General features: G+C 40.1%; 1 protein-coding gene across 1 annotated transcript in view; it reads left to right on the forward strand.

Moving 5' to 3' along the window:
- ARSH (arylsulfatase family member H) overlaps nt 1–15,762 on the forward strand; it is a 25,935-nt gene extending 10,173 nt beyond the window's left edge. Inside the window, exons 5-9 of the mRNA XM_017518700.2 lie at nt 2,109–2,245; nt 6,319–6,453; nt 10,167–10,329; nt 10,963–11,084; nt 14,917–15,762. Coding sequence (XP_017374189.1) covers nt 2,109–2,245; nt 6,319–6,453; nt 10,167–10,329; nt 10,963–11,084; nt 14,917–15,284 — 925 coding nt within the window. The 3' untranslated portion in view covers nt 15,285–15,762. The remainder of the gene's footprint in view (nt 1–2,108; nt 2,246–6,318; nt 6,454–10,166; nt 10,330–10,962; nt 11,085–14,916) is intronic.
- Nucleotides 15,763–17,221: the final 1,459 nt, after the last annotated feature.

The raw sequence follows: 17,221 nt of genomic DNA on the forward strand, positions 1-17,221 counted from the left end.
GGAAGAGCTCTCTGTCCATGAACTTTTGGGAAGTGGCTCTGTATTTATAGAAACCTGGTTTTAACTTCTCTATGTTCAATACAAGCTATGCAGGCATGGCTGTAATGAGCGCTCATCACCCCATACCAGTTCACTTCTACATTACAAATTATTATTAATATTATTTGGAGACAGGGTCTCACTCTGTCACTCAGGCTGGAGTGCAGTGGTGCAATCATAGTTCACTGTAGCCTCAAACTCCTGGGCTCCAGTGATCCTCTCACCTCAGCCTCCTGAGTAGCTGGGACCACAGGCGCACATGACCACACCCAGTTAATTTTATAAAATTATTTTTTCGTAGAGACAGGGTCTTGCTATGTTGCTCAGGCTGGTCTCAAACTTCTGAGTTCAAGCAATCCTCCTGCCTCCACCACCCAAAATACTGGGATTACAGGCGTGAGCCACTGTGCCAGCCTAGATTACAAATTAGAGGCACATTCAAATTGTTGGTGTAGAGTAATGAAACTCTACTCTTTGTCACCTTCCTTAGTGGGGCTGACAGGGAGGGGAGAGGGGAGGACGTATTGTTACTCTACCAGGCTGAAGGGCACGCAGGGGAATATCCTTCACTCATATGCCCCTGTGCACACCGGGTTATTTATGCCAACACAACCACAAGAACGGTGATGTGGCCACCCAGCCAGCTCTCCGTTCACCTTACCTGCCCCTCCCGTCCCAACGCATTTGCTTGGGCTATCTTTGTGTGAATTTATTCAATCTCCATCTCCCTCCCTTCTTTCTATGCTGGTTGTAAAAATGTGTAAAGCAGTAGCTTTAGAATGACTGCATGTGACATTAAAAAGCAGAACACAAGGTCAGGCATGGTGGCTCATGCCTGTAATCCCAGCACTTTGGGAGGCTGAGGCAGGAGGATTGCTTGAGCCCAGGAGTTTGAGACCAGCCTGGGCAATATAGTGAGCTCCCATGTCTACACAAAATTTCAAAAATTATGCAAGCTTGGTGGTGGGTACCTGTTGTCTCAGCTCCTGGGGAGGATGAGGTGGGAGGATCACTAGAGCCCAGGAGGTCGAGGCTTCAGTGAGCTGTGATTGCACCACTGTACTCCAACCTGGGCAACAGAGTGAGACTTTGTCTCAAAATAAATAAATACATTAAATGCAGAACATAAAAAGCAAGATGTAAATGAGGGGAATTGATTTCTCTCTTGTGGTAGGCAGGCTATAGATACAGTGAGGTTATTCACACCTTAGCTTTTATCTTGTTCTGTGCCATCCTGTGTGAGCAGCTTCATGGCCCAAAGTGAATGCCAAAGCTCCAGCCATCAGACTTATGTTCCAGGAACCATGAAGGAGGTGGAAGAAAGAAAGAAGGGAAAATGGAGAGTAAGGAGCATCAAATCCTTACTGAGGCACATCTGGGTGTGTCCTTAAGATATGATTCTTCTAAACTCATACCTAAAAAACACTTTGAGATAATAGATGAGGAGAATTCATATTTTTTAATCCATTCAACAAAGATTAAAAGATTTATTAAGCTGCTACTTTATGTCAGAAGCTAAACTGGACCCAAGAGAGTATAAAATGAACTGCATTAAACATTTTTTTTTTGTTAAGACAGAGTCTCACTGTGTTGCCCAGGCTAGAATGCATTGACATGTTAATAGCTTACTGCAGCCTCCACCTCCCAGGCTAAAGTGACTCCCTTGCCTCAGCCTCCTGAGTAGCTGGGATCACAGGTGTGCCATTACACGCAGCTGTATTTTTGTATTTTTTGTAGAGACGGGGTCTTGCCATGTTGCCCAGTCTGGTCCTGAACTCCTGGGCTCATGCAATCCTCCTGCCTCAGCCTCCCAAAGTGCTAAGAATATAGGCATGAGCCATCGTGCCTGGCTACATTAAACATTTTCCTGGGAACACAAATGTTCTGTTATCCATCATTCCTCCTCATATCCTTTCAACAGAAATCTTGTGGCATTGTCGACTTACAGGAGTGGTATTGTCATCTAAAGTACATCTACTATCAGATCTTTTCATCAATGCAGAATCACATTTAAAGGGCGGAAATGACTTTATCTGTGAAGGTAATTTTGCTAACTTTCTATCCCTCAGGTACAAACGGGAGCCTTTTCTCCTCTTTTTTTCCTTCCTGCATGTACATACTCCACTCATCTCCAAAGAGAAGTTTGTTGGGCACAGTAAATACGGCAGGTACGGGGATAATGTGGAAGAAATGGATTGGATGGTGGGTAAGTATTCCGTGATGCAACTGTAACTATCTCAAGTGTGGGCTACAGAAAAACAAACCTATACTAACTGTCTCAAACAATGTCCAGGCCCTCGCGTAGCATAGATACCTGGTAAGTATTTGTTTCATCCCTGAATTGAATTAAAAGCTGGCTTTTAGTTGTTCATCAATGCCAGTAAAATATATTCCCCAAGATAAGTGTCACAGTTTGTAAATATAGGTTTTCCCATCTTTAAGATAAAGACAGCCACTTTTCAGAAAAAACTCATTGGCAAGATAAATAAAGTTGCACTGTAAAGAATATTGTAATTCCTGGCCAGGCACACAGTGGCTCACACCTGTAATCCCAGCATTTTGAGAGGCCTTGGCGAGCAGATCACTTGAGGTCAGGAGTTCTAGACCAATCTGGCCAACATGGTGAAACCCCGTCTCTACTAAAAATACAAAAATTAGCCAGGCGTGATTACGTGGGCCTGTAGTCCCAGCTACTCGGGAGGCTGAGGCAGAAGAATCGCTTGGATCCAGGAGGCAGAGGTTGCAGTGAGCCGAGAACGGACCATTGCACTCCAGCCTGAGCAACAGAGTGAGAGCTCGTCTCAAAAAAAAAAAAAAAAAAAAAAAAAAACAAAAAAAAAAAAAAAAAAAACACAAAAAAAAAAAAAAAAAAAAAAAAAAAAAGAATAAAGGAAAGTCAGTGCTACCAGGCAGGCATTTAAGCAGAAATGGGGGGAAAAGAGGGAATGTATTAACAGGAAAAACTTAAGGCTTAAAGGGAGCTGATCCCTGACATCAAACCTCTTCTAAGCTTGTTGAGCTAAAGCAAAGCTCTGTATTTATTAATCTAGTCTTTGCTGTGGGATGTGTGTATGTCGGTGTATACATATACTCACCCAGTTACAGTTATTTTATTTGCATGGTATAAATCACAAATCACTTTCATGCATAATACTACAGCCAGATTTAGTATGAGTTAAACTATACACATGTACCATATGTTATACACATATATATATATCTATACACACGCACACGCCATATGGTTTATATGTATATACACGTTATGTTTTATATATATACACATAGTACTGTACGTTGCATATATACACATATAATATATACAGTGTAATTCCTTGATAATGAAATACAAACACTGAAATGTGTTACAGTTAAAAACAGCTATAACATTGTAGCCTTAATGTAATTAGATAATCGGAATTTTTTTCTTTGCTTCTTTTGAAATTGCTTACTGTAGTTGTACTTTTAGCCAAAGGACAGTGTCCTGCAAAGGGAATTTCTGTTAAAGTCTATATCTGAGTACTTATCACTAAGAAATAATTATGTTTGTTTTATAATACATGTAAATACATGATGAAGACGTGTTACAAAAGCTAGCGATTGCATCAGTAAATGGCGAGTATTACTTTACGCTGGAGAAATGATGAGCAGCTATTTTTCTGCGTAACATCTCCCAAATATTCTGACTTTTCTGCATCATTTCTTATAAAATTTCTACCGAAATAAAGACATATGGAAAGTCAGACAGATATCTCTGTGGGTATTATTTTCCTATTTAACAACATGAGCATAAAACTCAAAGGTTTAGTAAGTTATTAACTTTACTCAAAAGTAAGTCATAACAATACTATGCTCGTGCAAATGCAAATACAGCGAGCAAAATGAACTTAAGGAATCTTGAAGAATTCAGTAACATTTTAAACTTTCCGATCAAAGAAACTTGTGCCTATTAATCAGTTTTTCTTTTTAAGAGACAGGGTCTCACTCTTTTGCCCAGGCTGGCTGGAGTGCAGTGGTGCAATCACAACTCACTGCAGCCTTGACCTCCTGGGCTCAGGTGACCCTCCCACCTCAGCCTCCCGAACAGCTGGGACTACAGGTGTGGGCCACCATGTCTGGCTAGTGTGTGTTTGTGTGTGTGTGTGTGTGTGTGTGTGTGTGTGTGTGTGTTTTGTAGAGAAGGAGTTTTGCCATCTTGCCCAGGCTGGTCTTGAACTCTTGGGCTCAAGGAAACATCCCACCTCAGCCTTCCAAAGCGCTGGGATTACCTGTGTGAGCCACCGCGCCCAGCCCTGATCACTTTCCATTACTGGTTTCTTTTCAGGTGCCTTTGGTAGGAGGTCTTGTAAGAGACCTATTACCATTAGTATTTATATATTCATATGTATCCGTCTAGATACACTTTAGACACTATATGGACAATTATTTACATATATATTTGTTTTGAAACAGAAAAATAATTTGCAGCTATATTTGTGCAGTACAAATTACAAATCACTTTTATGATTTTTTTATACTATAGCCACATCTAATGTGAATTAACAATTTACATCTAATTATTCTCCTCCCAGAAAGCCTTTATAATCTTTCATCTTACAAACTCTGGGCTGAAAAAAATCTTAATCTCTAATGATAACATTTCTAAAAAATAGCATATGTCACTTCTAAAACAAATGACTTTTGAGCAATAGATAATGAAGATGAATGAGTTTACACAGAAACAGTTCTCCGTGCAGCATTTTCTTTTATCTTTGAATGGGACAAGATCATAGCACAGAATGACCTGGTGTAAATTAGAAATGCAGCGTGCATCTGGCCCAGGGTGATGTTATCTGTTGATTCGCAAATGCTCAACAGCGGAAACTAAATCAATGTTGTTTGGAATTTTGCTAGATCAGCTTTCTACTTATTATTCTTAAAAACTGTCCTCCTGAGGGATTGTCAACACATCACAGACAGTGTCTGCTAAGCCTAGCGCAGGATTGTCATTAGATCTTCACCGTAACCTGAACAACAAGGGTAACCTGTGATTTCCATGTAGACTTCAGGTAGCAGCCAGGACGGCAGAGTGTCTGAGAGAGGAGACACTGTGCCCTGGAGTACGGGAATGGCTTTGCTGATGTGTTCCTGGAGATGTCATTTTGCAAACTGTATTTTTTTAAATTAACGTTCATCAGTTTATTTAACTGCTGGGCCTAATTGGCACTGTTTGAATTGTTTGAAGCAATGATGACATTACACATTATTACATGATTTGTATAATAAAATATACTTGATTATATATTAAGTAATAAAATAATGAACATATTATACAATTTAATTATATAATAAACCAATACTTTGTATATTATATATAAACTATTCTAGATTTTAAATTAATATAGTGTATTTAATATATTTAATATTTATAATATATTTATAATTACATCAATATAATAAGATTAATTAATAAAATAATATGTGACACATATACAATTATCTAAAATAGCACAGTGCATATTTCTATAAATGATAAATTTATGATAAAATTTTATATATTAGATATGTTATAAAATTTAATATATTTATTATATAGTATATATTTATTACATATATTCATATTTTATCTTATACTTAATATATTTTCTTATATTTTGTATAAACATATATTTTTACATATTACATTGATACACAAAATACTATATTATAAAATAATATGTTATATAATTATATAACAATTTTTACACAATGATATAGGGTATTATTAATAATCATTACAAACTATTACATAATGATACATTTCTAGTATCATAAAATCATATGGTATAATAATACATAATATGTATTGATTATACATACTACAATATATTTTGTTCTATTCCATAGTTGATTATATTTTAATATATAACAATTCTTTATGCATTACTAAAATATCATGTTATATATTAACATGTACTTGGAAGAAATATGTACCATGCATCCTATAATATATAATAAATATACAATTAGTAATTTAAAATGTATACAATTGTACATTATTACATTACATATGCAGATTGCATTACATTATATATTAAACATTTTAACTGCTGGATATATGTATTATATACACTATATTACATACAGTTTAAAATAGTCTAGATTACAGTATTATATAATAGTTATTAATTATACAATATTGTGTAATGCAGAATAAGCTTTCAACGCTGTGAGTAATAAGTGCATAGTAACAGACATGTAATAAAGCAGTGGTGATCTTCATTGAGAGGTCAACTTTTTTGTGTCTCCGACCCACACCAGGTAAAATCCTGGATGCCCTGGACCGGGAGCGCCTGGCCAACCACACATTGGTGTACTTCACCTCTGACAACGGAGGCCACCTGGAGTCCCTGGACGGGGGTACCCAGCTGGGTGGCTGGAACGGGATCTACAAAGGTGATTGTAGTCTCTATTGGCTTTGTATCTGCTTTAATTCATTTGCCACGCTGTTCAGATATTTTTATGTGAGTTAGACTCTTACTATGCTAGACAAAAGGGGGGAAAAAGCTGCAAATTTTGGGGCAGTTTCCAAGAGCTTCAAATGAAAATGTGTGAGGCAATGCCAACCCCATGAGAGGGAGCGTAAGGTCTCAGTGAGCAGCGTAGCTGCTCAGTGTGGCAGCTCTCCCAGCCTCTGCACTATTGACATTTGAGGCTGGAGGATTCTCTGGCTGGGGGCATCCTGTGCATTGTAGGGGTTGAACAGCATCCCTGGGCTCTGGGTGAGAAGTGCTCCTTTGGATTAATCCTCACTTGGATACCCAGATGCACATTTTTAATTCAGTAACATCGATGATGCTATTCATTATGCTTTAGTGAGTGTGATGTGGATCAGAAAAAAAGAGTTATTCATTTGACTGGGGTGCCTACCTCCTCATGGTCGGCAGATTCTTCCAGCTCACTTTGATAGACTTCACGTTGTGTTGTTCAAGAACTCCGTGGCACCCACTCTTAGACATCAGCAAACAAAGCCATGCCAACAGAAAGAATCATTTAAAAAAGAATTTGGTATTTGCTATTTTCCCCCTACCCTCTAACCTTCTACGTAAAACAAAAAAACTAACAGGGTATCAAAATTGTCATCATTATAAAATCAGAATGTTTGGACTTCCTTGTATTTTATTAAAAAGTTTGTGTTTGTGTGTGTGTGTGTGTGTGTGTGTGTGTGTGATATATGTGTTTTCCTATATATATTCACCGTGTCTATTTTCACCATATTAATTATACATAATAAAACATATCATATATATTTGTCATATGTGATACATATAATCCTATATATATTCGCTATATTATATATAATATAATGCATGTCATTCTACACATTTACTATATATAATATATATATAATATATATAATAGACATAATCCTGTGCATATTCACTATGTATATACAGCCATTATATTCATTATACATAACACACATAATTCTCTATAGATTTACTATATTTATTGTATAGACCATTATTTTTTTATATATTCATTATATATAATATATATAATTCTATGTATATTTACTATTTACATAGTCAGTATATTTATTATATATAGTATATATAATTCTATATATTCACTGTATATAGTCACTATATTCATTACATATTACACATAATCATATATATGCACTATATTCATTGTGTATAATATAATTTATCTATTCAGTGTATTCAATATAATATACATAATCCTATATATATTTACTATGTGTATACAGTCACTATATCCGTTATGTATAATATATATAATTCAATATATATTCATGATATATTTACAATAGAAAATCCTATGTATATGCACACACAGATAGGATGACATATAGGGTTGTATGTACTAGATCATATATTGTAAATTATTAAAAGTGAGCCTCTGAAAGCATTCACATCCTCTGGCTTGTCATGCGAACTTGCTGTAGTCATAACTGTAATTAGCAAAGATTAATTGCTACTAAGCCTAGTAGAAAAAGTGAGGAACAGATTTGGATGACCATTTCTATGCCCTCTAACGAAACGTGATTATTACAATCATGATGAATCATGATGATTGTAACAACGGTACATATTATATATTATATATTATAATAATGGTTCTGATTGCATGAGGATGTGTGAGTGTAAAGCCCTGTCCTTAGAAAGCACACATAACCCTGGAATAGGCCTGGCAAAATTCTTGCGAGCATTTCTCACGTTTTGGGACAGGTTACCTGTTTCTCAGGTGCTTCCTGTGAAGCAACGAATTCACTGGATAGAGAGATTTCAATCTCCTGGGTAGACGCTGGGTTTTGTTCTAGTCTAGTTACATCCCGCAGCTCTGCCCCACAAAGATACAGGTTATTAAACAAGATGAAGAAAACATCAGGATGGCTTTATGATTGTGTGTTAAAAACACATAGATTTGGTTCAGGGAGCTTGTCAAGTTTTTCTTTTTATCAAGTTTTCTTCTTTAGAATGGTGCTACTAGGGAGGCTGAGGAGGGAAGGATCGCTTGAGCCCAGGAGTTGGAGACTCCAGTGAGCTGTGATCATGCCACTGCACTCCAGCCTGCGCGACAGGACGAGACAGTGTCTAAAAAAAAAAAAAAGATCGTGCCAAGAAGCTGAGATGCCTTTCAACAGTGGTTAGAGCAGTGAACGTGTCTGCAGTGACTTTTACCTCATTTTCTGCTAGAGGCTCTGGTTTTGTGTTTTCTTTGTAATGCTGCCTGTCAGACAGGTCCACACACAGAAGGCGTTCAATGAACATTTCACATAGGAAGAGATCTTTTCCCCCAGAGAGGCTCCTATTTTTTCTTAAAGAGTCTAGACATATGGTCTTGGCAACGGCATTTGGCATAGGGCCATTTTTCTATTCTGTAACAGATGCGTCAGTCTCACGATTGATCTTACAGCAAGGGCTTCATTATTTGCTTGGTGCTGAGAAATGTCCAAGGGGCCTTTTGTCTAACAAGTGATTCTCAACATGTTTTCTGCCTCTGACCATTTTTCTACTCACACTCCTCTCTTGCTTCCTCTGTATGGGATATCACGGGGTAAAGTCAAATTTTTTTAGCGTGTTCCTCAAGGACCATTATAATATGGATAAAACCTGTCATTTTCTTTTCTTTTCTTTTAGTTTTTTATTTTTTGGAGACAGAGTCTCACCCCTTGCCCTGGCTGGAGTACAGCGCCACAGTCTCAGCTCACTGCAAACTCCACTTCCTCTTCTCGAGTGATACCTCCACTTCAGCCTCCCAATATGCCCGGCTGATTTAAAAACTTTTTTGTAGAGATGAGGGCTCGCTATCTTGTCCATGCTGGTCTCAGACTCCTGAGCTCAAGCAGTTCTCCCACCTCGGCTTCCCAAAATGCTGGGATTACAAGCGTGTGTCAAGATGCCTGGCAAAATGTGCCCTAGTTTGCCTTTGCATGCCAAACACAGAGTTGACCTTTTCTATCTTTCAAGCCCATTCTAATTCCAATAAGGACTACGAACTTACCAGTTTATCAAATGTCCTCCTTTCCCGTCTTATAATATTGAAAGTTCTTCTCATTAATTGCCACATATAGTGTGCTATCTTAAGACGGTGCTTATTTTCATTTATTGTTATTGAACATATCACCTGTATGCTAAAAGTTGACAACTAATGTTTTAACTATTGGAAGGCAAGAATGCTATCTCATGGTTATTTTGCATCTCTCTGTGAACACAGCACACAGAATAGAGTAAGACCTCCAAAAAGTTACATATAGATTCAATTTTCTATTCAGTAGAGAATAACATGATTGGGTTTGTTTGTTTGAGACAGAGTTCCACTCTGTTGCCCAGACTGGAGTGCAGTGGCACCATCCCAGCTCACTGCAACCTCTGCCTCCTGACTTTAAATTATTCTCCTGCCTCAGCTTCCTAAGTAGCTTTGATTACAGGTGCTTGCCACCACGTCTGGCTATTTTTTTTGTATTTTTAGTAGAGACAGGTTTCACCATGTTGGCCAGGCTGGTCTTGAACTCCTGACCTCAAGTGATCTGCCCTCCTCAGCCTCCCAAAGTGCTGAGATTATAGTCATGAGCCACTGCGTTCAGCTGATATGGTTAGGTTTTAACTCATCCTTGGTTGTGTTGTAATCTTTGGTTTTAGGTGGCAAAGGAATGGGAGGATGGGAAGGAGGTATTCGTGTGCCGGGGATATTCCGGTGGCCGACGGTCTTGGAGGCTGGGAGAGTGATCAGTGAACCCACCAGCCTAATGGACATCTACCCGACGCTGTCTTATATAGGTGGAGGGATCTTGCCCCAGGACAGGTATGGAAACAACAGTTGCTCCTAACCTAGGGAGATATATTTGGACACATGTGGACATACTTGATAATTCTATGTGTGTGTGTATGTACATAGTATATTACTTCATTATCAATATTCTGCCCATAGGGCCAGATGTCTTTCTCCCCTTGATGCATGCTGGACCTTAATATCCTTTGTCACATGACACTTATGCATGCATGTGTTTGACTGTTCTCATGGGTGGGATCTGATTATCATCACATCCCTAACAGCTTCTAGACCATTAAGCAATTAAGTGTTAAATGATTACTGAATAAAAACACATGTATAAAGCAGTTTGGGAGGTCGAGGTGGGCATATCACTTGAGGTCAGGAGTTCAAGACCAGCCTGGTCAACATGGTGAAACCCCCATCTCTACTAAAAATACAAAAATTAGTCTGGCATGATGGCATGCACCTGTAATCCTGGCTACTTGGGAGGCTGAGGTGGGAGGATAGCTTGAACCTGGGAGGTGGAGATTGCAGTGAGCCCAGGTCTCGCCTTTGCACTCCAGCCTGAGCAACAGAGTGAGACCCCGTCTCAAAAAAAAAAAAAAATGCTTGACTGAACCATGCCTCTCTCATCACCTTCTGCACACCCCCATCTCTCCCAAGAGTGATTGACGGCCAGAACCTAATGCCCCTGCTGGAAGGAAGGGCGTCTCATTCCCACCACGAGTTCCTCTTCCACTACTGCGGGGTCTATTTGCACACGGTCAGGTGGCATCAGAAGGACTGTAAGTATGAAGACCATGGACACGTGGGAAGACGATAAGGGCCCTGTTCCTGTCTCCTTCATCTCCTGGGGGAAACTGCGTCACGTGCAGATATTGCCCAGCCGTGGTGGCTGTTTTCTGCTGGGAAAGCCACATAAACAGATAGTGTACTGCAGTAGGATTTTATTTTATTTTTTAGTTTTCTGAGACAGGATCTCACTCTGTCATCCAGGCTGGAGTGCAATGGTGCAATCTCAGCTCACGTCCAACGTCTGCCTACCAGGTTCTGGTGATTCTCCTGCCTCGACCTCCTGAGTCACTGGGACTACAGATACTTACAACCGTGACCAGCTAATTTTCATATTTTTAGTAGAGACGGGATTTCACCAAGTTGGCCAGACTAGTCTCGAACTCCTGACCTCAGGTGATCTACCCACCTTGGCTTCCCAAAGTGCTGTGATTACAGGCATAAGGCAGTCAATACTATTTGTTAATTTATATGGTTTGCATGACTCCCATAGCATGAATGTGGGACAGAAACAAGCACTAGCATGTTAGGAAGAAAGTGGAGGGGAGCAACTGCCATGCAGGTCACACGGAAGAATTTACTCCTTGTCGCTAGAATAATTACTTCAGCCATCCCTAAGTTCATATTCTCTTTTTTTTTCTCTCTCTCATGTATACATTCACACAAGCTAATGCACACATACACACCCACATTCATCATGTTTTCTTAATTTTCTGCATCCTATAATGTTTTGACTTTTTTTTTTGAGACAGGGTCTCACTGAAGAATTTACTCCTTGTTGCACCTTTACAGCCAGCTAAGTTTTGTATTTTTTAGTAGAGACAGGGTTTCTCCATGTTGGCCAGGCTGGTCTCGAACTCCTGACCTCAAGTGATCCAACCACCTCAGCCTCCCAAAGTCCTGGGATTATAGGAGCGAGCCACCATGCCTGGCCCGCAGTAGGATTTTAGAGGAGCTGGTACTTGTTGTTCCTTTATATGTGTAGAACCTCTTTCAGGAGCTCTTGTAGAGCTGGCCTGGTGGTGACGAAATCTCTGAGTACAGATTTGTGCCCAAAGGGTTTTATTTTAAATTTTTTAAAGTTTTAAAAGATGAAGATCTTACTATGTGGCCCAGGCTGATCTCGAACTCCCAATCTCAAGCGATCCTCTCTCCTTGGCCTCCCATATGTGTGACCCACCAGTGGAAAGGGTGCAGTGAGTCACACCTTGGGAGGTAAATAAGTGTTGACACAGACAGGTCAATGCCATTGCAATATTTTCATGACTTAGATTTCCCAAGAGAAGGGGATAATACCTCACCACACGGGTTCACCATGGGAAGCACCAGGGCTTGGCTAGGAAGCAGACGCAGGAAGGAATGAAGAGCCCAGGCCACAGCCATTACTGTTAGAGTTTCCAAGGGAAAAGTCAGGCAGGACAATGTGAACAGCTTCATACTGGCTAGTTCGAGTAATCACAGTAAGTTTTGGGGCAACAGGGGCTGTCCCTAGCTGCCAGGTATCTGGTGCTTGGTTGATTTAGGGCAGAGGAAATATCAGCTTACTGCGTGAAGGTTAGATAAAGTAGGTGGTCGCTTGCTTAGGAAGGATGTGTTCCTAAGTGACTTGTGTCTCTTTGTATTAGTCCATTCTCATGCTGCTGATAAAGACATACTCAAGACTGGGTAATTTATAAAGGAAAAAGAGGTTTAATGGACTCACAGTTCCACATGGCTAGGGAGGCCTTGCTATCATGGCAGAAGGCAAAAGACACATCTTACTTGGTGGAAGGCAAGAAAGGATAAGATCCAAGCAAAAAGGGAAATGCCTTATAAAACCATCAGATCTTGTGAGACCTATTCATTACCATGGGAACAGTATGGCAGAAACCTCTCCCATGATTCAATTATCTCCACCTGGCTCTCCCCTTTACATGTGGGGATTATTACAATTCAAGGTGAGATTAGGGTGGGGACAGAGCCAAACCATATCACTATTTTTAGGAATTAAGTAGCCCTGGGAGGAGCAGTCTTTACCCAAGTCGATAAGGCCCCTCAAGCTGTCAAAGTACTAATCTGGTACAGCGGCTTACAGGTGCCATCTCAGCGCTTTAGGAAGCCAAGGCAGGAGGATTATTTAAGACCAGGAGTTTGATGTCAGCCTGGGAAACATAGCAAGACCCTGTCTCTAAAAAAGAGAAAAAATTAGTCAGGTATGATGGCACACAGCTGTAGTCCAGCTGCTCTGCAAGCTGAGTGGTAAGTTTGAGGCTGCAGTTGGCATTGATTGTGCCACTGCACTCCAGCCTGGGCAACAGAGTGAGACCCTGTCTCAAAAAAATAGTCAAAACATTATAGGATACAGAAAATTAAGAAAACATGATTTTTTTTAATTGCATTTTAGGTTTTGGGTACATGTGAAGAACATGCAAGACTGTTGCATAGGTACAAACATGGCAGTGTGATTTGCTGCCTTCCTTCCCTTCACCTATATCTGGCATTTCTCCCCATGCTATCTCTCCCCACCTTCCCAGCCTCCTTTCCCTCCCCCATTTCCCCCCAACAGACCCCAGTGTGTGATGCTCCCCTCCCTGTATCCATGTGTTCTCATTGTTCAACACCCGCCTATGAGTGAGAACATGCTGTGTTTGATTTTCTGCTCTTGTGTCAGTTTGCTGAGAATGATGGTTTCCAGGTTCATCCATGTCCCTACAAAGGACCCTAACTCATCATTTTTGATGGCTGCATAATATTCCATGGTGTATATGTACCACATTTTCCCTGTCCAGTCTATCATCGATGGGCATTTGGGTTGGTTCCAGGTCTTTGCTATTGTAAACAGTGCTGCAATGAACATTCGTGTGCATGTGTCCTTATAGTAGAATGATTTATAATCCTTTGGATATATACCCAGTAACGGGATTGCTGGGTCAAATGGAATTTCTATTTCTAGGCCCTTGAGGAATCGCCACACTGTCTTCCACAATGGTTGAACTAATTTACACTCCCACCAACAGTGTAAAAGTGTTCCTATTTCTCCACATCCTCTCCAGCATCTGTTGTCTCCAGATTTTTCAATGATCGCCGTTCTAACTGGCGTGAGATGGTATCTCAATGTAGTTTTGATTTGCATTTCTCTAATGACCAGTGATGATGAGCATTTGAGAAAACATGATGAATGTGGGTGTGTATGTGTGCATTAGCTTGTGTGAATGTATACATGAGAGAGAGAGAAAAAAAGAGAATATGAACTTAGGGATGGCTGAAGTAATTATTCTAGCGACAAGGAGTAAATTCTTCCGTGTGACCTGCATGGCAGTTGCTCCTCTCCACTTTCTTCCTAACATGCTAGTGCTTGTTTCTGTCCCACAGTCATGCTATGGGAGTCATGCAAACAATATAAATTAACAAATAATATTAATTGCCCTACGCCTGTAAAGAAAGGTCTTTTGGAGTCATTGCATGAAATTCCAGAATTCTTACTTGGTTGAATTTGACTTTCTTTGCAGGAGGAATTTTCTCTGATGGGATCAATCACTTGTGATGTGATTGAGGTAGAATTTTTAATTTGGAATTCCCAGAATTACCATATTCCCACCTGGATCATCACTGTTATCTCCAAATGTTCTCATGACAAGATTTCTAAAAACGTCTTCAAGTTTGCAGTAAAATTATACATTGTTCTTAGAGTTGAAGAAGTGCTACTGTTGCTGTGTACTTTTGGGCAGAATAGTGTTATCAATCACTAGAAAAAGCATTTGAAAAAAAACATTTTTAATGTAAAGAGTCCTAAAATCACCACAAAGATGGCATCACGATGCAACTTTTTTTTTTTTTTTTTTTTAGGTGCAACTGTGTGGAAAGTTCATTATGTGACTCCTAAATTCTACCCTGAGGGAACTGGTGCCTGCTATGGGAGTGGAGTATGCTCATGTTCGGGGGATGTAACCTACCATGACCCACCACTCCTCTTTGACATCTCAAGAGACCCTTCGGAAGCCATTCCACTGAACCCTGACAACGAGCCATTATTTGACTCCGTGATCAAGAAGATGGAGGCGGCCATAAAAGAGCATCGTGGGACACTAACACCAGCCCCACAGCAGTTCTCTGTGTTCAACACGATTTGGAAACCATGGCTGCAGCCATGCTGTGGGACCTTCCCCTTCTGTGGGTGTGACAAGGAAGATGACATCCTTCCCACAGCTCCCTGAGACCATGGGGACCATTTGTTACCCACCACAAACTTACTGTTACAATGGTCATAGGAGCAGTCCTCAGCTGACTATAATCCCAGTCAGGTGACTGGGAGTTTTTATCCGCTTGGGATAAAAACTGATGGCCTCACCCATTGTTTTATCCTCAGACTTCAGTTCTTTCTTCAAGAGCTCAGTGAAATGAAAGTGGATCCATATAACAGTGAACCTGGAGGGGAGCATTTGTTGTATAATTTTTTTCTAGTATATAATTGTGCCATTGCCCAAGGAAAAGAGCAGATCAAGGTGACTTCAGCAGATTCTTGTAGAGCTTTTGTTCCTAGAATTCATGGAAGCATCAGGTCCAATGTCCTAAGTTAGAAGCTTCTGCTTGCAGATCCTAGACCCAGAGATGCAAGCTTTGTAATAAATCATTATAAGTACTTAATTTTATCGTGAAGCCGAGGGTCACATAAAACTTGAGGTAGTACTATTATAGTCAGTTTGACTTCTTGATTTTCTCTTTTTTCTTCTTTTCTTTTCCTGTCCAACACACATCTGGTTCTGAGAAAAAATGCTGGGCTGAAGTTCCTGACTTTGCTTTCTGGTAACTATATCATTGTGGAGCTGTCTCTGTGATTTGGTTTCTTCATGTGTAAAATGACTACTTCACAGAGTTGCTATGAGGATTACACGCATTAATTAATGTGAAATCACCTTGTGTAGAATAAGCAGCCAATAAATATTATTATTATGAATACTGTCGTTGTAAGTATCAGCAATTGCAGTTAATTATGATTCCTTAAACACAAAATAAGAAAAATGGGGAAGAGTTAACATTTAAGAAAAAGATAGAAACATGGATAAAACAATTATTTCATTGAAGAAAGCATTTGGCAATACACATAGGAAGTAAATCTAAGCAGGATAAACAAAAATAAATCAAAAATTTGAAGCATCTGTGACTGCAGACTACAAAAGACAAAGATCTACAGATGGATATAGGGCAGGTGAGCCCCAAATTAGGGCTTAGTCTGGGAGGGCTCTTGGCTTCCCTCAGGAAAGAATTCAAGAGTGAGCCAGTGGTGGGAGAAACAGCTTTATGGAGGTTGTAGTGTCACAGTTCTGTGACTGCTCCTGCAGAGAGCGGGAGCTCAGGGCACTTCTGCAGTCATATTTATACTCACTTTTAATTGCATGCAGATTCATGGGCAGTTTATGCAGAAATTTCTAGGAAAAGGTTGGTAAGTTCTGAGTGCTCAGGTCATTGCCACAGAAGAGCAGTCACGCCCAAGTGTTGCCATGGCAACAGTAAACTGACATGGCACACTGGTGGCATGTCTTATGAAAAGCTACTTCCATGCTTTAGCTAGTCCTCAATTTGGTCCTCTGTCTGCTTCTGCTGCTTCTTCTCAAGCAATCCTCTTTCTGCTGCTTGGGCTCAAGTAATCCTCCTGCCTCAGCCTCCCAAAGTGCTGGGATTACAGGTGTGAACCACCACATCATGTGGCCAACAATGAATGTTCTTTTTTTTTTTTTTTTTTTTGAGACAGAGTCTTGCTCTGTCACCAGGAGCCAGGCTGGAGTACAGTGGCATGATCTTGGCTTACTGCGACCTCCACCTCCCAGGTCCAAGCAATTCTCCTGTCTCAGCCTTCTGAGTAGCTGAGACTACAGGTGCACACCACCACACCCAGCTAATTTTTTTATTTTAGTAGAAATGGGGTTTCACTATGTTGGCAACGATGGTCTTGATCTCTTGACCTCGTGATTTGCCCACCTCGGCCTCCCAAAGTGCTGGGATTATAGGTGTGAGCCACTGCACCCAGCCTGAATGTTCTTTATTTTATTTTATTATTTTACTTTATCTTTTGAGATAGAGTCTTGCTCTGTCAGCCAGGCTGGAGTGCAGTGATGAAATCTCGGCTCACTACAACCTCTGCCTCCCAGGTTCA

Source organism: Cebus imitator, unplaced genomic scaffold, assembly GCF_001604975.1.
Source record: "Cebus imitator isolate Cc_AM_T3 unplaced genomic scaffold, Cebus_imitator-1.0 Scaffold699, whole genome shotgun sequence".
NCBI lineage: Eukaryota > Metazoa > Chordata > Mammalia > Primates > Cebidae > Cebus > Cebus imitator.